The sequence below is a fragment of the Podarcis tiliguerta genome (assembly GCF_965153285.1).
Source record: "Podarcis tiliguerta genome assembly, chromosome: 16".
Lineage (NCBI taxonomy): Eukaryota > Metazoa > Chordata > Lepidosauria > Squamata > Lacertidae > Podarcis > Podarcis tiliguerta.
Window position 1 is genome coordinate 10,085,766 of NC_139549.1, and position 21,210 is coordinate 10,106,975.

Genomic DNA, 21,210 nt, shown 5'->3' on the forward strand with positions numbered 1-21,210 from the left:
CCTTCCAACTCTACAATTCTACGGCGCAGCTCCTTTATGGATCCTTTCTGGGCCCGCCTTCCTCTGCTTTCTCCTCCCTTGAGAGAGTTCAATCCAAACTCGTTAGAGCTCTCCTACAAGTCCCCAGATGTGTTTCAAACGCATGAGTTAGACTAGAAATGGGGATGATGAGAGTCAAGGCTTATATCCACCTAACATCAGTCTATAAATGGCTGACATTGAATTTGCTCCCCTGAGGAATAGCCCCACTGATCCTCTGCGACCAGTTCCAGTCAGGCTGGCAGACAGCAGTCCTGAACCCCCTTCAGAAACTGGGTTTTGCCCCTCGAACCCTTCTAAGTCATAGACACCAAGAGACAACAGGACTGCTCAAGGTGCCCCGACTATAAAATTGGAGAAATCGAGAGATATATAGCCACACTGGCAGCATATCTCTTCTTTCTCATATCCAAAAATGCAAGAAGGGCTTTTACACTTGCCAGAAGCTCGGCTCTGCCCTCGCCGTTCCTGGAAGGATCCTTTAAAAAAGTCCCATATGCTCAGAGACTTTGCGCCTGTTCATTGGGGGAGATAGGAAGCCCAGAGCACTTGTTCTTTAGATGTCCCTTTTATGAAGAGGCACGTAGTGAGACCATTGATTCCCTGCTGGTGAGGCTCACTGACCTCCCGGAAAAGCAAAAATTTGACCTTTTCTTGTTAGGCAAAGATCAGAAGACGACCCGGATGGTCGCCAGATTCTGTGTACAGATCTGTACACGCGGACCATCTCCTGACTCAAACTACAGTGGTACCTCGCAAGATGAATGCCTCACAAGACGAAAAACTCGCAAGACGAAAGAGTTTTTTGTTTTTTGAGTTGCTTCGCAAGACAAATTTCCCTATGGGCTTGCTTCGCAAGACGAAAACGTCTTGCGCCTTTTTCTTAAAACCGTCAATGCATTTCCTATGGGAAACCGTGCTTTGCAAGACGAAAAATTCACAAGACGAAAAAACTCGCAGAATGAATTAATTTCGTCTTGCGAGGCACCACTGTAGTTCATTAAGAAAATTCCCAAACTCGGTTCTATGGGTGACTCTGGGTCATCTCTCTGCAGTAGCTTATCTTAAAGTTTTAAGTGTCTATACGCTTATCACATTTATAAATTTTAAATGTCGTACATTGTTTTAAATGTTTGTTTTCCTTCTGGGATTGTACCCCCAAGTGTGTTTTATAAGCTGGTCTCCAACCGTAATAAATCTATCTATCTTCTACGGTGGAGAAGAATAGGGGAAAGTCTTTCTGCCTCTCGTAAACACAGGAAATGGCGGACATCCAATGATGGAAGGTTCAAGACACCTTGAGCTCCTTTTTAGTGGGATGGAAATGCAGCAAATTAATAGCAAGGCTATTGAGGGAGACCGGCCACCAGGGCCGCATGTGGGAACGGGCGCATGCAAATCTTGGCTCGGGTCTGAGCCTCGTGCCTGGAAGATCATGGGCTCGTACAAAGGGCAAGGAGTCCAGAAAGTGCACGGAACACTTAATCATACCTGTCTGGGGACGGCGAAGGGAACAGGAGTTAGAATAAATAAAAGAACCTTGTTAAAACATTTCAAGACCAGTCTCTGTATCAGCCAGAGGCCCTTTCCACACCCATTGCAAATATGAGATGAATAAAGCGATAAAAGTGTGAGCTCCAGAGTCTTTTGACGTCACAGCGCAGCCAAATTTGAGGGGGAAACATCGTTTGGCTGTTATGGTTGGGCAAGACGGGTCATTGAAATTTAACAACCCAAGCGCCTGAACTGAAGGGACGGAGCAAAGTAGCTTGCAAGGACACCTTTGGTTCCCTGCCCCCCCCATAATTTTTTATTGGTTTTCAAACAATTCAACGAATTCAATTTCAGTGCAATATTCCCTTAAGATTTTGACTTCCCTTCCTTCCTTCCATGATGTTTCTATTCAAATCTTTCATCTACAGTACTGCCATATATGTAACATTTAAAGCATAATAATAATAATAATCATATTTTTATTATTTATACCCCACCCATCTGGCTTGGTTTCCCCAGCCACTCTGGGCGGCTCCCAACAGAGGACTAAAAACAGAATAAAACTTCAGACATTAAAAACTTCCCTAAACAGGGCTGCCCTGAGATGTCTTCTAAAAGTCAGGTAGTTGTTTATTTCCTTGACATCTGATGGGAGGGCGCCACTACTGAGCAAATAAATCTTACATTGCATTCCTTTATCATTCTCATTACTTTGCCTATATTTCAAGCCCTGTGCATAGCTGTCAACCTTCCCTTCTTTTGCTTCCCGCTGCTATCCCAGATTGTTAGATATCCCATAGACTGTCCCCGGGACAGGTGAGGCTGCTGATCCCTTATTTTCAAATCTGAAAGTTGACAGCTATGGCCCTGTGATTTCATTTGACTATAGTATTTTCTCAACTGATTAGAAAAGGGTCTCCGTTCTTCTGCATGCGTTTCTCCTTTTTGGTTTCTTATTTTCGACGTCAGTTTCTCCATCTCCTCATAGTCCAATGATTTCAAGGTCTGCTCTTTCATTATTGGAACTTCTTTCCATTTATGTGCGTACAGCTGCTTTGGTGGCACACATAACCAATTTAACCAGGTTTGGGGGGGACCTTTGCTATTGGCTCAGCTCTTGCGACTTTCGTTCAAGGGCATCCCCCGAGGGATGCGTTCACTTCTGGGCAGACGCCCTGTGATCACATGGCCATGGTGGGCAGGGCCAAAGAAAAAAGGGGCGGAGCAAACCATGTGAATTTTGTAGAGGAGGCTGATTTCAACACAAACACTCACACACAAACCCCCCAGATAGAGAGGCTTGGAAGGGCCGCATTCGGCCCTCCGGGCCTGAGGTTCTTCACCGCTGGGGGAGCTTCGCAGGGGAAATCTCCAAAGGGTCAAAACAGTGCAAGAGAATTCTTGCATTGCATTCCCTGTTTCTTTTAAGTGAAGGCTCCGGTTATAATATTTTGGCTCCTCTGTTCCATTCCTTGATGCTCCCTTTGTTCTTTGGCATCCACAAAATTTTCTGGCTGCAGGCCTGAACTGCCTTTTCCCCAAAACAACCTTTCTGTTTTGCAAAACTCAAGAGATTCACACCACAGGGATGGGCCGATCGGTCCGTTTCGGTTTCTCCTAACTTCTCTTTGTTCCGGGTTTAATTTAATTCCACCACGTATCTGCATCGATTTGTCAGTTTCATTTCCAAGCGTCCTCATGGAAACTTGACAGCATTTTAGCCCCAGTTTATCCAAAATTATATGCATTTCTATGCACTATTCTGCCTAATTGTGTACATTAGGCAGAATAGTGCATAGAAATGCATATAATTTTGGATAAACTGGGGCTAAAATGCTGTCAAGTTTCCATGAGGACGCTTGTGTGTGTGGCGTGTTATTTCCACTAATACATGCGTTTTGAAATGCACGCTTTCGCCTAATATGCACCATTTTTAAATTTCAGTTCGCACAGAACAGAGGGGACAATTACTGTATTTTTCGCCTTATAGGACGCACTTTTCCCCCTCCAAAAATGAAAGGCTTGTGGATAGCTTCCTGAACTCCCGCCGGGCTCCCCAGGCTTGTGGATAGCAGCCTCTTCTGGGGGCTGGGGTCGGGGAAGCTGGGGGGGAAATAATTGTTTTTCTTTATCCCCTCCCCCCCAAAAAACTAGGTGCGCCCTATAGGGTGAAAAATATGGTATAACAAGAAATGAAAAATAAAATATGAAAAGCAGAAGTGAAAAACCATGCAAATTAGTACAATTGCATACAAAGTCCAAATCATCAAGTGGGGGGAGGTGAGAATTAAAGTTGTCTCCATATATAGAAAACATATTGAGAGTTACATGACTGCCATGCATGATTCCAGGTTTGCTAGGCTGATGTACCCATTTTTTTGCAGACCTTTTTTGATTGGAGAGCTGCATTACAAATTTGGAGGAGTGAGTATGTAGAAAGAGAAGCTTTGAACCTTGGTAAGATTCCAGTCCTCATGGTGCTAGACCACATGGTTCTGTTCCTGCATTGCAGCGGGTTGGACTAGTTAATCCTTTGGGATCCCTGCCAACTCTACAATTTTAGCATTTTACACAAGAGGTGGGTTTATATAGGAACATAGGAAACTTCCTTGCACAGAGTCAGAGCTGTGCTCTAGTTAGCTCAATATTGTCGACACTGACTGGCAGCAGCTCTCCAGGGTTTCAGATACGGAGCCTGGAGATGCTGGGAATTGGAACCTGGGACTTTCTGCATGCTGCAACCACTGAGCCTTTTCCCAAATACCAGTTTTGGGGTGTCCTCTGAATACCAGTTACTGCAGAGAGAGCTCAGCCTTTGCAGAAGGGAAGGGGGGAAAGAGAGTGATCCTGAACATGCACAGAGTGTTTTGCACTAAGAACTCCTGCCAGCCCAGTTCCAGACTGGTTTGAGCCCCTGAACCTGCCGCTTTAGAAACCCAGCACTGCTGTCCAACCCCCCCCCCCCAAGTCCAAGGCCCCAGACCCCCCAGCACCTAGTACAGGCTTCCTCAACCTCAGCCCCCCAGATGTTTTTGGCCTAGGTAAAGGTAAAGGGACCCCTGACCATTAGGTCCAGTTGTGGCCGACTCTGGGGTTGCAGCGCTCATCTCGCTTTATTGGCCGAGGGAGCCAGCGTATAGCTTCTGGGTCATGTGGCCAGCATGACTAAGCCGCTTCTGGCGAACCAGAGCAGCACACGGAAACGCCGTTTACCTTTCTGCCGGAGTGGTACCAATTTATCTACTTGCACTTTGACGTGCTTTCGAACTGCTAGGTTGGCAGGAGCAGGGACCGAGCAATGGGAGCTCACCCCTTTGCGGGGATTTGAACCGCCGACCTTCTGATCGGCAAGTCCTAGGCTCTGTGGTTTAACCCAAAGCGCCACCCGCGTCCCGTTTTTGGCCTACAACTCCCATGATCCCTAGCTAGCAGGATCAGTGGGCAGGGATGATGGGAATTGTAGTCTAAAAACATCTGGAGGGCTGAGATTGAGGAAGCCTGGCCTAGTACATCTACACACACTTCCAAATATACACAGTCCTTCCTGGAATAAGCACACAATCCTGGTGGCACTTTCCACATGGCCGGGGCTGCATCGCCACCTGCTGGCTATTCCTTGCCAGCAACTTAGCCAGGCAACAGCTGGGCACGAAATTTCTAAGCGGCACCTGAGCATCCTGAAAATGCATTTTCCGGCCTGAGGGCCACATTTCCTTCTGCACAACCTCCCAGGGGCCAGAGGCAACAGTGACCAGAGCAATGCGTGTGAATGTTTACATCCGAACAGCAGGCTAGTTCCTTCACATGCACTCCTGCATACGCCCCTCTTTGCTCTCCATCCAGACAAGAAAGAGGAATTATCGGGGTTCAAGGGCACATTCCAGCCGGGCAAAAGCCTTCAAGGAGGGTGTGAAACCAGGGCCAGGGATGGGTGCAGCTTAGGGGAGAATTCTCTCTCTCTCTCTCTCTCTCTCTCTCTCTCTTTTTTAATAACTTTTTTATTCAAAATTAAAACAAAACATATTATCCAGAAACATATCATCCTTATTCCCCCCCATTTTTCCATATTATCCAGAAACATATCATCCTTATTCCCCCCCCCCCCTTATTCCCCCCATCAATTTTTCTTGCCCACTCAGGGGAGAATTCTCAGCGCCAGACAGAGAGGATTGCATTTAGCCCCTTTCCATCTTTGGGTGTGTGTTTCTTGGGAGAGAAATAAGTGTGTTAACATGTCGAATTGCAGCACCCACCAACTCACTGCAAAGGCTGCCCATTGTGCCATACTCTCTAGCACCTTGGCCAGGGTGGATAAAAATCAAACTTAGGAAGGCCCCGGTCCTGAGAAGCCCTTCTGGTCACAGGGCCTGGCTCCTGCACGCACTCCTGACAGACACTGAATGGAATCATCTTGAAAAGCAGATGTGCTGCCGCTCTGCCTGTTGCCATTGCCGCTGCTTCGTAGAATCACTGAACTGCAGTCAGAAGGGACCCTGACGGTCATCTAGTCCAACCCCCTGCATTGCAGGAATCTCAACTGAAGCATCCATGCCAGACGGCCACCCAACCTCTCTGTTTAAAAACCTCCAAGGAAGGAGGTCAACCAACAGGCACATAAGAAGGATAGGACATTTTTTATGTATGCTACAACAACAGCAAGAATACTCATCGCACAGTATTGGAAGACACAGGAGCTACCCACGCTGGAAGAATGGCAGATGAAAGTTATGGACTACATGGAATCCGCAGAAATGACTGGCAGAATCAGAGACCAGGGAGAAGAGACGGTGAAGGAAGATTGGAAGAAATTTAAAGACTATCTACAGAAACACTATAAGATAATGAATGTTTAATGACACCAGATTGAATGTAAAAGGTTATTAGTAAAAAGTGTAAAGATTAAAAAAGACCTAATATTTTAAGAAATAAGGAAAAACAGTTACATTAAGATATTAAAATTATGACAAAATTATATTAAGACAGAGGGAAGGAATTTGCTGATAGAATATATGATCTGGAATACAGGGAAGGGAGGTCTGGGGAAGTCGGAGAAATAAGTCAATGCCAAGAATATAATGAGGATAATAATTGATTTTATTTCTTATTTTTTCTTTTTCTTTTTCTTACATATTTTTTGCTGTTTTGTTGTGTGTTATTGTAATCTTATGGTTTATTTTCCCTTATTTTTTGTCGTTTCATACTTATTGTAAAACTTAATAAAAAAAGGAAGGAGAGTCCACAACCAACAGAGTCCTCTGCCTCCCCTGCTGCATTGGCACCCATTTCGCTCCGCAAGTTCCGGAGCGGTTTCCGACGCCATCCTGCTGCTGCTTCTGCTGCCGCCCAGGGGCTTCTGCCGCCTGAGGCAGCCGCCTCAATCTCTCTAATGGCAGAGCTGGTTATGTTGAAAAGTAGTCAGTAACGATCAAAGAACACTGAGATGGAGGCGAAAAGCCTTTCAACAGTCAATATCCTGTAAATATGCAGTGATAGGGTTTTTGCCTTAATAATAAATTATTATTATTATTATTATTATTATTAATGCCCCGCCCATCTGGCTAGGTTTCCCCAGCCACTCTGGGCGGCTTCTAACAGAATATTAAAATACAATAGTATATTAAACATTAAAAGCTTCCCTAAACAGGGCTGCCTTCAGATGTCTTCTAAAAGTCTGGTAGTTGTTTTTCTCTTTGACATCTGGTAGGAGGGCGTTCCACAGGGCGGGTGCCACTACTGAGAAGGCCCTCTGCCTGGTTCCCTGTAGCTTCACTCCTCACAGTGAGGGAACCACCAGAAGGCCCTTGGAGCTGGACCTCAGCGTCCGGGCAGAATGATGGGGGTGGAGACGCTCCTTCAGGTATACTGGACCGAGGCTGTTTAGGGCTTTAAAGCTCAGCACCAACACTTTGAATTGTGCTCAGAGACGTACTGGGAGCCAACGTAGGTCTTTCAGGACCAGTGTTATGTGGTCTCGGCAGCCGCTCCCAGTCACCAGTCTAGCTGCCGCATTCTGGATTAGTTGTAGTTTCCAGGTCACCTTCAAAGGTAGCCCCACGTAGAGCGCATTTTGCAGTAGTCCAAGTGGGAGATAACTAGAGCATGCACCACTCTGGCAAGACAGTCCACGGGCAGGGAGGATTCTTTATACTTACTGACTATGCCTAATATTTCTGTTCATGGAACATTTATTTGACTCCTATTAAATGTGACTTCATGCACATTTTGCATGTTTGCTGCTTATGAATTGTGAAATGAAATAACGTTATCAATTTATTGTTAATACATGCCGCGTGTTACTTGGGGTTGTTCAGTTTTCTCTTTTGCAACACGGGATACTCTCAGAGAGGTGGCAGCCAGAGCCAATAATGGCAGAACCCATTGATTACAAGTTTGTGCCCAAATGGACTGGTCTCCACTGTACGTTCCGCCAGAGCGCGGGCCGGCACATCACTAGGATTTCCTGGGATATATATATATTTTGCAAGCCAATTTGTGGTAAGAACTGTGGAATTTCCCCCTGTGTGAAAATTTCATCCGCCTCATGAACTTTTCAGAATCCAATCCCCCGCAAGGGTGTCAGGCTAGGCTCTGGGATGTTGTTGTTGTTGTTTAGTCATTTAGTCGTGTCCGACTCTTCATGACCCCATGGACCAGAGCACGCTAGGCACTTCTGTCCTCCACTGCCTCCCGCAGTTTGGTCAGACTCATGCTGGTAGCTTCGAGAACACTATCCAACCATCTCGTCCTCTGTCATCCCCTTCTCCTTGCGCCCTCCATCTTTCCCAACATCAGGGTCTTCTCCAGGGAGTCTTCTCTTCTCATGAGGTGGCCAAAGTATTGGAGCCTCAGCTCCAGGATCTGTCCTTCCAGTGAGCACTCAGGGCTGATTTCCTTCAGAATGGAGAGGTTTGATCTTCTTGCAGTCCATGGGACTCTCAAGAGTCTCCTCCAGCACCAGAATTCAAAAGCATCAATTCTTCGGCGATCAGCCTTCTTTATGGGATATACCAGAGTTCAAATCCATGCCTGCCTGTGAAGCTCATTATATGACCACAGTAGCCAATTACTGGGTGATCAACCTCGCAGGGCTGTTGTGCGGATGGAATGGAAGATGGGGAAGAGAGAGAAAATGAGTTTTCTGCCTTGAAGGGGAGGCGGAAAATGAATAGAACAGAATGCTTTTCATCAGCCTCCACAACCTCGCAGTCTTGTTGTGAGGGTAAAATAATAATAATAATAATAAATTATTTATATCCCACCCTTCCCGGTTCAGGAAACCGGGCTCAGGGCGGCTAACAACAAATTTAAAACACTTAATTGATGCTACAAAAAAACCAGTATAAAATACGGTATAAAGCGTAAATAACAATAAAATAGGAAGGGGGGGGTGAGAAGTGTGGCCCTGTATTGAGCTAATCGGAGGAAAGACTGGGAATGAATAGAATAATAGAGTGTGGAAAAGGCGGCCTATAAATTTAACCAGTGATAAATACTAATACAGTCATACCTTGGGTCTCAAAGTTAATCTGTTCCAAGTCTGTTCAGCTTCCGAAAAACGTTTGAAAACTGGAACCCTTACTTCTGGGTTTTCAGCATTTGGGAGCCAATTTGTTTGACAACTAAGCCATTTGACTGTAAAAGGGGGTGTAACTGAGAGTGAAAGGGAAAATGTACCCTTGATACTGGGAGTAGGGCTGGGAAACCTCAGGTCTGGTGGCTGAATGCGGCCCTCAAAGCCTCTCTGTTTGGCCCTCGGGACTCTCACCAGGCCACGCCCCCTCTGTGAGGCCACGCCTCTTGCTGGCCCAGCTCCGCCCCCTGAGCTGAGGTGGGTCCCTGAGCTGTGGTTGTCCCTCTTGCTAGCTATGGTGGAGAACAGGGCGGTGGGTGGAGCAGCCTCGGACTGTTGTGTGTGCCTGGAATATAGCCCTCTGTTGCAAAAGGTAAGAGACAGATCCATCGCTGCTCTTGCCTTTGATCCCACCCACCGCTTGTGTGGAAGGTCACCTAGGAGGGAACGCATATCCCTGTTATTTATTTCATAGAATCTATGCACCGCTTGACTGTAAAAACAAAACAAAAAACCTCAGAGCAATTTATGAAAAAAGATAAAACAATAAAATTATCACGAAGGAAAATGAACGGCCATAATTTAAAACTTTTGAAAAGTTTTTTTAAAAAACCCCACAGACAAAAGACAGATCAAAACTCGCATCGTTTGGGTAGCCTTGTCGAAACAAAAACGTTTTTAGCAGGTGTCAAGCACAGTACAGTGGTACCTCAGGTTAAGTACTTAATTCATTCCGGAGGTCCGTTCTTAACCTGAAACTGTTCTTAACCTGAAGCACCACTTTAGCTAATGGGGCCTCCTGCTGCCTCCGCACCGCCGGAGCATGATTTCTGTTCTCATCCTGAAGCAAAGTTCTTAACCTGAAGCACTATTTCTGGGTTAGCGGAGTCTGTAACCTGAAGCATATGTACCCTGAAGTGTATGTAACCTGAAGCGTATGTAACCCGAGGTACCACTGTACAGAGAAGGGGCTTGCCTGGTTTCATTAGGCAGGGAGTTCCCAAGTTCCCAAAGTCTAAAAAGGAAAAAAAGAAAGTTCCCCCACCCCTACCTTAGGGGTTGCCTAAAGCCACTCCAGAAGGCAAAAAGAACTCTACTTTGCACATGCCCAGATGCACCCTTAACTTGGCAGTAACTGTGTTTGCATTCTGATGTTGGGCTTCCACCCGTTTCCTGGTCTCTCTCTCTCTCTCTCTCTCTCTCTCTCTCTCTCTCTCTCTCTCTGCTGTGTCCCCATCCCCCTGGTCCGCTCTGCGCATTGCCCTTTTAAGAGGACACTTTTTGCTGCTTGAATGGGCCGCTGGAGTCTATGCATGCCCATTGTTGCTGGGCGCTCCCATCCCTGCCCGCTCCATTGTGTAGCTAAAGAGCCGAGGTTGGAGGCGGAGTGGGGGGGGGGGTGGAGAGCCCTTTCCCGAACAGAACTTTTTTGCGAGAGAGTCGGCGCGGTCAGGGCCCCAGCCAAACACGCTGGAAGGACTGAGCTGTATCAGGACCGCTCTCATCCTGCACCGGGCACTTTCCAGACTGGGGAGGTTGCCATAAACAAGCTCTCCAGCCACACATTTCAAAGGCAAGTAGATCTACCTGAAAGAGCTAAAAACCCTCCTTCTGAGGGCACAATGCCCATCCTCGCCAACAGGGGGCTTCTCGGGGTTGCCACATCTTTACGACCTGCGCCGCTCCTCTGCCCTTAGCCCACAGAGGCAGCAGGTGGGTCTATCTGCGCCAGCAAGATGGGCAAGATTCCCTTATTTCCATTTTTCCTCTCAAGGCCAAGGAGGGGGGGTCCTCCCCTCACCCTCACAACAGGTGGCGACCCTCCAAAATTTGAAAACTTTCTGAAGTCTGGGATCCAGAGGAGATTGATGGCGTTTTTTTATTATTTTGGAGAATTTATTTTAGTTTGCGGAAGCAGGAAGAATGCCTTCCCAGGAGTCCCGTTCGCCGGCTCTCTCTGTTCTGTGCGTGGGAGCCTTGCGGGCTCCTCTCTGTGGCGTGAGTGGAGCGGGGCGCCCCCCAACCGAACAAGGCTCCTCGCTGCCGGCAAGAGCGCACATTCACTTGGCCGTTGCCGGGACACTGGTCGCCACAGCAACGTCCGAGTGTCTTGGCCAGGGCGGGTGATTATTTAACCAAATGCCCAGCTCCGGAGCGCAGTTGCGACTCCGGCTTGTGGGGGGGACCTGGACGGGGCCCGGAGAGGCTTTCTCTGAGAGGGTGCAGGTGGGTATCGCTCGAGACCCCCATGGTAAACATTTATCCACTCTTTTCGCAGGACCGGCAGCCTGGTCCTCCCTCTCTCTCCCATGGGCGAAGTCTGGGCCGTGACGCAGCCGTGACTCGCTCAGCCAGAGGCCTGCAAGTGTCCCTCTTTCCAGGTTGGCGGGAGGAATGGGGCACAGTGCAGTGTTGTTCGTTCTCCTGCTAATATTGCACTTGTCCCGGCCTCCTGCTGTCCTGGGTTCGCCTACGGGTGCCCCATGGGGACACACCTAACCTAGGACCTCTCGGGATACCGAGTCAGGCTCTCCTTCCGAAGGCCAGAAACCTGGAGACAAGACAGAGGTGATTGTGAGATTTGGGAGCCACCAAAACAACAGGACGGAGGCACACATTTTCAATCGGAGCGCTTCTGTCGGACCTCGAGTGCAAACTTTCTCATGGCTTCCTTATCAAGCGACAGGAAGGAAACCTGTTTGGTGAGACGACCACCTCAGGCGGCAGATTCCACAGAGGCAGCAGATCCCAATGTCGATCTTTCTTCTCCCTTGTTGCTCAAGTAGATCTTCCCTCATCTCTTCTTCTCTGGCGGGGAAGCGGGAGGCGTTTTGGGGTCTGTCTCAGCTGCCCAAATGTCTTGGGACGGCTCTGGGTGGTGATAGTTTTAACTATACCTGGGGAAGGGACATGGCTCAGTGATGGAGTACCTCCAGCGGGGGCAGGACTCCCCTGCCTGAAATGGCGGGCAGCTGCTGTCTGTCAGTGTGGACAATACTGACCCAAATGGACCTGGCGCGATACAAAACAGCGTCCTCTGTTCCTAATAATTTCGACTTTTATATGGAATGCTTTTCTTAGTGCTCAAAACTGCCCCTGATGCAGAATTCATAAGAATGTAAAATGGCCCCCCTGGTCCAGCTTCCGGTTCTCACTGTGGATAAACCGGACCTGAGGACAACAGCATTCTGCCCTCCTGAGATTCCCAGGAACTGTTATCCAAAGAAATGCTGTTTCTGAAAGTGGAGGCAAAGCATAGCCATTGAGTCTGGTGGCTGATAGCTTGATCCTCCATGAATTTGTCTAATCCACATTTATCCATCTGCTCTGTGAAGAACTTCCTTTCCTCTGTCCTGAATCTTTCAAGGATCATCTCCACCGGATGCCCACAAGCTCTAAGGCTACAGCAGAGGGAGAAAAACTGTTCTCCATCCCCTTTTCCATTTGTGCCTAATTTTATAAATTTCAGTCATGTCCCCCTCTTACTTGCATATTCTTTAAACCAAAAACGCTGGCATCTTTCCTCATAACTCCTGTCTCTTGAGCATTTCGGTTGCCCTTTTCCGAATCTTTCTCTCGTTCTACAATATCCTTTTGGAGGAGAGCTGACCAGAACCCTACACAATATTCCAAATGCAGCCGCACCATAGATTTGTATAACAGCCTCGCAATATCGGCAGTTTCATTCCTTCCCTAATAATCCCCGGCATTGAATTTTGCCTTTTTGTAGCTGCCTCACACTGAAGCGATCTTTTCCATCCACTACAATCCCAAGGTCAGCAACCTATGGGCATGTATGTGAAATTAAGATCCACATAAAGGTCAGCTGTTTTAATAGCTATTGGTCCACGAAGCATAGCTCAGTTGGTAAGAGCATAAGCTCTTGATCTCAGGGTTATGGGTTCAAGCCCCACGTTGGGCAAAATATTCCTGCATTGCAGGGGGTTGGACTAGATAACCCTCAGGACCCCTTCCAACTCTACAGGTCTATGATTCCCAGTAAACTCTGGGGATTCTAGTCCTCTCTGAGGTTGAATGGGGAAGTGAGGCTTCTTTTAACAAAGACTTCTCAACCCAGAATCCTTTGTGGGTGCAGGAAAGTAAAGGATGTCATAGTGGTATAAAGCAGCTGTTTAAATATCTGGCTCCCTCATTCCCTCACTGAAAGATGATTCCTTTGAAGGTGAAACACTGAGAAAACTAAGTCTTCTACTACTTGGGACCCCACACACTCACTGGTGCCCTCACCAAACAACAACAAGAGCAAGAAGTTAGAAAAACAGCCAGAACTTTTATGGACAAATTGTTTCCCAAAATGAAGACAGCAAAAGACGGGAGATAGTGGGCGTTTGCTCTGTCGCCACCCTCTCTGATTGGCTGGGCCCTTGCTGGCCCAGAATCCTTTGCTGGTCCCTGTGGCCAAGGAATCTTGAGAACCCCACAGAAGAGACTGCGGCCAGCAAACCCCTGGGGGTTTCCAGAAGCTTATGGGGTGAGGTCTGCTAGTTTTCCAGTCCATTGTGTGTGTTTGTGTGTGTGTGTGTGTGTGTGTGTTGTGTATGGGGGTCTGAAATGATGCCCACTTCTAGGATGGGCGCTGAGCCCTTTTGATGACCTTAGTTCAAGCCCCTTCCAGTAAGATCCGGCGGAACGGCTCAAAGTCCACAGGGATGGTATCTACAGAGAGAAGGGAGAGAGAGAGAGAGAGCATTAGGTAGAGCGGAAACATCATAGTCAAGGTTTTGCACTAGACCTATGGAAAGCAGAGCTCTGGAGAACATCTGTGGCTTCCCAGATGCTGTTGCACTCCAGCTCCCATCAGCCTCCAGCCAACATGGCCAACATTGAGGGGAGATGGGAGACGGGAGTCCATCTAGAGGGGCATGTGCTCCTTATCCCTGTTTTACACATCTGTAAATGTATTGAATATGTGATCCCTGATAGGTTGGGACACAGGTCTAGGAAAGGGGTGAAGAACCCTGTGGTCCTCCAAATATTCCTGAACTACAACTCCCATCATCATGGGGCTGATGGGCGTTGGAAGTTCATCAACATCTGGAGGGCCCCAATCCCTGATGATGGAAGGATCTGTTGATTCTGTTGCTCTTCATCTTCTCATTCTTAAATTCAGATTTTTTTTGTGGGGTTTTTTTTATCCCCATGAAAGTCTTCTGCATTTTAGTGTGAATTTCTCATGAGGAACACATTTTGATCAATGCACACAATCATGCATGCCATTTCTCTTAATACAAACCCCTTTTCTTTGTTATTTGGACCAACATATTCATTTTCGATGTATACTTTTACCTAACGTGCATTTCTTGGTTGGATTGCATTGCAAAATTCAGAAAAACACAACTTTTCCAGCACGACTTTAAATGCAAAACTGAATCAAATTCTGCCTTTGTCTCCACCTGGTATATAGAATTTCAACCTCGGTGATATAAACATCCTGTCATTTCCCCCAGAACAGGCTCAACTATTTGGGGAGGGCAGAGGGGATACTACCCACCCACTCTGATTTGGTAGGAAAGACCTCCATGGAAATCCCACCCACCCCCACCCTGGTCTAGGAGAATGAGGCCTAGCTCAGGTGAGCGAAGCCCTGCTTTGAACCAGCCCGAATTGTCCCACAGCTGACCGTTGCAGCGATACTGCAGGTTGGACCAGATGATGTTCTCCTGGGAGAAGCAAAAGACCCCCAGGCGGCCCCCTCGCATCGTCGTGTCGATGATGACGCCCGAGTCGGCCACCAGCTGGGGTCCCTCGTATAGCAGCACCCTGTGAGGGGGAGACAGGAGGGGGTCAGGTGCGTGGAAAGTCCTTGTTGGGGGGGGGTGTCACGATGATCAGGAGAAATAAGAAGGTAGATGAATGGCAGCTGACCTTCAAGGATGGTTTTGAAGCAGAGAAGGTCGCAAAGCCCAGGGCCGGCACACACATGAGTGGACTGGGATAGTCGGCCCTGTCTTAGACAACCCTGAGGCTTCCTCAGCTCTTATCTTGCAACAGCCCATCCCTCCCGGCTGCTGAATATTGAGGAAGACTGGATGAAGACCCACTCCACTTTTAGGCTCGGCTATTGTAAGGACTGGCACCTGGAGTTTTCCTCTTCCCTCCTCAGCCCCTTCTCCTCTTGTGTTGTACCTTTCACATTGCAAGCCTGAGGGTCAGGGAATGCCTTACTTTTATCGATCACACGCAGGCTGCTCTGGGGCCCTTTCCAAGTGGAGAGAGGGGTAAAAACTGCTTATAACAGAAGCAATATGTCCTGTATAGAGAATGGTGAGGCCGTCCACTTCAGGTCGTCCCCATTTCAGGGTCCCAGGGCGTGTTAAAACACAATATTAAAAACAGTTTAAAACAACTTGCTGTCACAGAAACAAGGCAGGTCCCTATTTACCACAGTACAGTGATACCTCGGTTTTTGAACACCTCTGTAGTCCAATGTTTCGGAACTCAAACGCCGAAAACCTGGAAGTAAGTGCCTCTGTTTTCAAACACACCTTGGAAGTCGAACAGGAAACGTGGCTTCCTTTCTGAGTTTTCCGTATTGAGGCTTCCGTTTTTCGATTTTCAAAAACTGAGGTACCACTGTTCCTGGTATTTGGCTGGGGAACAGCATTGCAAAATTCAGAGGAATTTCACAGGGTGGCTGGGTTTTGTTTCACACGTTGTTTTGGAAACAGCAACATCGGCAGACTGAATTCAGCAGCACCTGAGCGCAAGAGCGCCTTCGTCTCTTGTGGATCCCAATGGCCGGCATTCAGAAACATAACTAAAGCTGGACCCTTTATTCTGAGTAAAGACAACGCTACTCTGAAGTGCCCAGGACGTCCGAAGGACATTAGGGGACATGTTCCTTCCAAGCCACCATAACCGCGCAAGCCATCGTAAGGCCCCTTTGCCTCTTGTCAAAAGTTGGCGTGTTTTGAGGGTCTACAGAGATCTAGGGATCTAGTCCAGTTCAAGGTGCGGGGGGGGGGGGGGGGCAGAGGCCGGGTGACGGAGTTGCAGTGGAGAGATGGGGAGGTGTGCCCCCCTTCTCCTGCTCTTTCTGCAAAGGAGGGGGGGGGGATAAAGTTCCCAGGCTTCATTCCTCCTCCTCCCGCTCTGCCCTATTCTCAGCAGGATTGCCCCCCGCCACCTTTCCCCATTGTCCAGATTTCTTTTCTCCCTTTTTTTTTTGCATTTTAAAAAGGTCTGCTGAGGGCCAAAAGCATTCCACCCAGACTCGGGTTGCCATGGTGAACCAGACAATGGGCCTTGGGGCCCATCCAGTGAATGGTTCTTGGGGAAGGGAGTGGAGGGGGTGGGGGTGAACTCGTTCCCAGTGGAATGAGCCACCCCCCCTTTGCGTGCGCGCACACACACACACACACACACACGAGGACCGGCCACATTGTTAAACAAGGAACGGATCAGCCTCTACGCCAGCTGGGAGAGGGGAGGCTGCGGTGGCGGGGAAAGAGAAGTATTCAACCCCCCCCCCCCCGGCCTTTTTACTATCTCCCTCTTACACTCAATCCAACAGATTCATAGTCCCCTCCCTCAATCTACAAATTATCCTTTGCCACTCTAGAGAGGTCGAGCGAGCAAGCCAAACTGCACAAGCTAAAGGAAGGCTGAGATGTACTTTTAACATCTCAAACAAGACTTGCAATATATGAATGGATTGCTTATAGTTGCAGACTTTGTTTGGACAAATATAATGACATTTGATATGAGTTTATGCTGTACATAGGTAAAGGGACCCCTGACCATTAGGTCCAGTCATGGCCGACTCTGGGGTTGCGGCACTCATCTCGCTTTATTGGCCGAGGGAGCCGGCGTACAGCTTCCGGGTCATGTGGCCAGCATGACGAAGCCGCTTCTGGCGAAGCAGAGCAGCGCACAGAAACGCCGTTTACCTTCCCGCCGGAGCGGTACCTATTTATCTACTTGCACTTTTGACGTGCTTTTGAACTGCTAGGTTGGCAGGAGCAGGGACTGAGCAACGCGAGCTCACCCCGTTGCAGGGATTCGAACCGCCAACCTTCTGATCGGCAAGCCCTAGGCTCTGTGGTTTAACCCACAGCGCCACCCGCGTCCCATGCTAAACACAGTAGACTATTAAAAATCATATATGCTTTGGGAGACGATCGTTTTATTTATATATCTACCTAATAATGTATGGAAGAGTAACTGATTATATTTAGTGTACTATTTCTTTCTTCCTTTCTGTATTTTTTGTACTTTTTTCTGTCTCTCTTCTTTCTTTCATCGCTTTATTTTCTGTAACTGAAATTATTTCCATAAAATATTAGTAAAAAACAACGTATTAGTCACCCCTGAAAATAGAGCAGGATAGTGAACAGCACATCAGACACAGACTGAGGGGCATCTACAAGTCCCTTGCTCACTGGGCGGGCTATGCATCGCCACGTGACCTCCCTCACAGGGTCGTTGTGAGGACAATTTTATCGCAAGGGAGGCATCCCAGGCCCCCTGGCAGAAGGGCTGGGTTCTACATGAAACATGTGAGTTAATCATTGAATAAATTTAGATGGGCCAGCATTCATTTCAAAACCTCAACTTGAGGAGGTGAGATTTTGAAGGAAGGGTGTGCTTAGGATGTAATAATCAATATATAATACCTTACTGGCCTGAATATAAGTCACACGTTTTTTCCAAATTCCAACCATGAAAAGTTAAAGTGCGGTTTAAATTCGTGGCCTTACAAAAATGGGCTTTTTTACGATATCACTGCTGAAACAGACACACGGTAAAATGGAACAGGTGTGAGTGCCTGTAGGATTTTAAAGGAGTGGCTTATATTCAGGTATTAACTTTTTCTCTCCCCCCCCCCCGTGAATTTTAAAAGTGCGGCTTATATCTGGGTGCGGCTTATATTCGGGCCAATATGGTACATCAATGACAAATGTTGTTCAATCAGCCTAGCCTTCGCTCAAAAAGCTAAAGTTGAGGAGGTCAGCTGTTGGCGGAAGTGTGTGATCAGAATTTATTAGCTAGCTAGTAATAAATATTAAAGGTTACTTAATTTAATTAGCAGTAATGTATTGACAATGATAAATCAAGAAGGAATAGTAAGTAAGTAAGTAAGTAAGTAAGTAAGTAAATGCTTGAGGTTAGGAGGCAACGTCCACCTTAACTATTACAGTCTTACCTCGGGTTGAAGTAGCTTCGGGATAAGTATTTTTGGGTTGCGCACTGTGGCGACCCGGAAGTAATGGAGATATGTTATAAAGAATTAAGCAAAAACTGATTGTTAATGGGCCAAACTGGAAAATTTAAAGTTAGATTGTGTTAAGATAAATTATAGAACAAAAAATTGAGAAAGATGGAAAGGATTTGCTGAAATAGCTAATTGAAATAGAATACAAAAAAGGGAGGTGTGAGGAGGTCGATGAAACAAGTAAATGAAAAGTAAAGATATGGAAATATTGGATGTGTTTTTAAATGTTTTTGTTTTTCTTGTTGTTTTGATGTATTTTTTTTATGTATTGTTTGTTAATTTTTTTTGTTTCTTTTCCTTTTTTTCTGTAACTGATAAACTTCTAATAAATATTATTTTTTAAAAAAACGACGTCACGCGCATGTGCAGAAGCGGCGAATTGCAGCACGTGCAGACGCGGGTTGCGTTCGCTTCTGGATGCGAACGGGGCTCCGGAACGGATCTCATTCGCATCCAGAGGTACCACTGTATTATGCCTCCTTAGTTTTCATTATCGCCTAATTATATAAGATAATGATTAAGATGACTTCTAATCTCAGAAGGTAGCATAATGTCAGAAGGGTGCGTGGCTGTTCCCGTCATGAAACTGCCCTCGTCAACCTGCCCCCTCACCGCTGAAGCGACCGCTGCAGCCCCACACCTCACCTGATGTAGCCCACTTGGGGCCGATGGAGGAGCCGCAAGCGGTAAGAGGTCTTGTCCTTCCAGCCCACGTTGCGGGGGTCCTTCCAGAGCAGGCGGACGTGGTCAGGGGTGTGGCCCGTGTGCCACAAGGCGTTCCGCAGGTATTCTCCGGGACCGGTGCTAGACTTCACCGCCTGCCAGCAAGGAGGGGGGTTGTGGGGAGCAGGAGAAACAGAACGCATTGTTTCAGCCAGGAGAGACAGGATTAGGCCTTGCAGAAGCCAAGCTGGATTCTGCTTCAGCAAGACCCGTTCGCACCATACCTTTGAAGCGCTATGATACCACTTTAAACAGCTGCGCCAGACCTCCCTGCAGAGAATTCTGGGAGCTGTAGTTCGTTAAGGCTGCTGAGAGTGGCTGGGAGACCTCCCTGTTGCCCTTATAGAGTTACAATTCCCAAGAGCTCCCTGGGAAGAAGGATCGGTTGGTTGTTAAACCACTCCGTAGCTCTGGAAGGGAAACGGAGGTCTTCCAGCAAGTCTCAACACTGCAATCCCCAGATGACGTTGATGGATTATGCTGAAATGGCTAAAAATGACTGAAAAATCAGAAATCAGGAAGATCAAAATTTTAATAAGGAATGGGGAAAATTTATAACTTATCTTAAAACAGTTAAAACCGTTAGTAGGTTTGGAATATCACCGGTATTTTAATGGTGAATTTTATACAATTTAGGTAGTTCTTTCCCTATAATTCCCAAAAGAAAAGCTTCTGGGTTTTTGATCAAAGTTATTTTGAACATCCTTTTCAATTCATTATATATCATTTCCCAGTAAGTTTTAACCTTACTACAAGACCACCACATATGACACGGGTAGGCAAACTAAGGCCCGGGGGCCGGATCTGGCCCAATCGCCTTCTAAATCTGGCCTGCGGATTTTTACATGAGTAGAATGTGTTCTTTTATTTAAAATGCATATCTGGGTTATTTGTGGGGCATAAGAATTTGATCATTTCCCACCCCCCAAAAAAAATATAGTCCGCCCCCGACAAGGTCTGAGGGACAGTGAACCGGCCCCCTGCTAAAAAAGTTTGCTGATCCCTGACATATGATAAAAAGAACCTTCTTTCTCTTTACATTTCCAGCATTTGTTTGATTTAGATTTATACATTTTTGCCCATTTACTTGGTGTTAGATACTATTGATATATCATTTTGGACACAATGGAGAGGTAAAAGATTTGGATTATAAAAATGAAAATGCAGCCGGGAATGATTAACAATAGGACCCACAAAGGGGAGGAGGGAAGTCCAAGAGATTCCTTGGAATCTTGTTTTTGTGTTGTATGTTGCACATGTGACTGTAAAATTTCAATCTGAAAAACCAAATTAAAGGGTTGTTTGTGGGAGGGGGAGGGGTCTCTCCTAACAACTCTCAGCACCCTTAACAAACAAAATTATATTAAAGTATATTAAACTATTATATTAAAGTGATATACAGTGGTGCCCCGCAAGACGAATGCCTCGCAAGACGGAAAACCCGCAAGACGAAAGGGTTTTCCGTTTTCAGAGGTGCTTCGCAGGACAAATTTCTCTATGGGCTTGCTTCGCAAGACCAAAATGTCTTGCGATTTTTGAGTTTTTTCCCGCTCCCCAACCCCTTTTTCTAAAGCGCTAAGCTGCTAATAGCCTTTTAGCAGCTAATCCGCTAATCCCTTAAACCTTTAATAGCCGTTAATAGCCCTTAAACTGCTAAAAGCACTAATAGCACTAATCCGCTAATGGGCTTGCTTCGCAAGACGAAAAAACCGCAAGACGAAGAGACTCGCGGAACGGATTCTTTTCGTCTTGCGAGGCACCACTGTACTGCTATAGACTGTATAACGCAGATGAGGCCTCGCTGAATTCTGGGAGATTGGATGAGGTGATCCATGAGATCCCTTCCAACTCTGCAATTCTATGTGTCCCACTCAGAGTTGATTCCTTGACATCCACCTTTCTTCCTGCCCAGGGCAGCCCTGCCCTCTTCCTGCCCCTCTACAAGTCACCTGCTTGCTGGGTGGGCTATGCATTGCCACGTGACCTCCCTCACAGGGACGTCATGAGCATAATTTTATTGCAAGCAGAGGCATGTATAGCACCCCAGGCTCCCTGGCAGAAGGGCTGGTTTCTTCATCAAACATGTGAGTTATTCATTGACTAAATTTAGATGGATCGGCATTCATTTTGAAACCTCAGCTTGAGCAGC

At 47.0% G+C, this 21,210-nt stretch overlaps 2 protein-coding genes across 4 annotated transcripts in view; one reads left to right on the forward strand and one right to left on the reverse strand.

The window, feature by feature from the left end:
- Window positions 1–21,210, forward strand: part of LOC310667043 (uncharacterized protein) — a 79,347-nt gene that overhangs the window by 32,237 nt on the left and 25,900 nt on the right. Inside the window, exon 5 of one of the 2 annotated variants that reach the window (XM_083418697.1) lies at window positions 3,918–4,622. The exons of the other annotated variant lie outside the window; for it this stretch is intronic. Coding sequence (XP_083274823.1) covers window positions 3,918–3,928 — 11 coding nt within the window. The 3' untranslated portion in view covers window positions 3,929–4,622. Of the gene's footprint in view, window positions 1–3,917; window positions 4,623–21,210 lie in introns of those variants that run through there. 2 annotated transcript variants of the gene reach the window in all.
- LOC310666953 (thrombospondin-3) overlaps window positions 13,375–21,210 on the reverse strand; it is a 49,255-nt gene continuing 41,419 nt past the window's right edge. For both annotated transcript variants that reach the window (XM_083418485.1, XM_083418484.1), the window contains exons 21-23: window positions 18,984–19,156; window positions 14,745–14,884; window positions 13,375–13,780 (exon numbers count right to left, since the gene is read on the reverse strand). In XM_083418485.1, coding sequence (XP_083274611.1) covers window positions 13,725–13,780; window positions 14,745–14,884; window positions 18,984–19,156 — 369 coding nt within the window. In that variant the 3' untranslated portion in view covers window positions 13,375–13,724. The remainder of the gene's footprint in view (window positions 13,781–14,744; window positions 14,885–18,983; window positions 19,157–21,210) is intronic.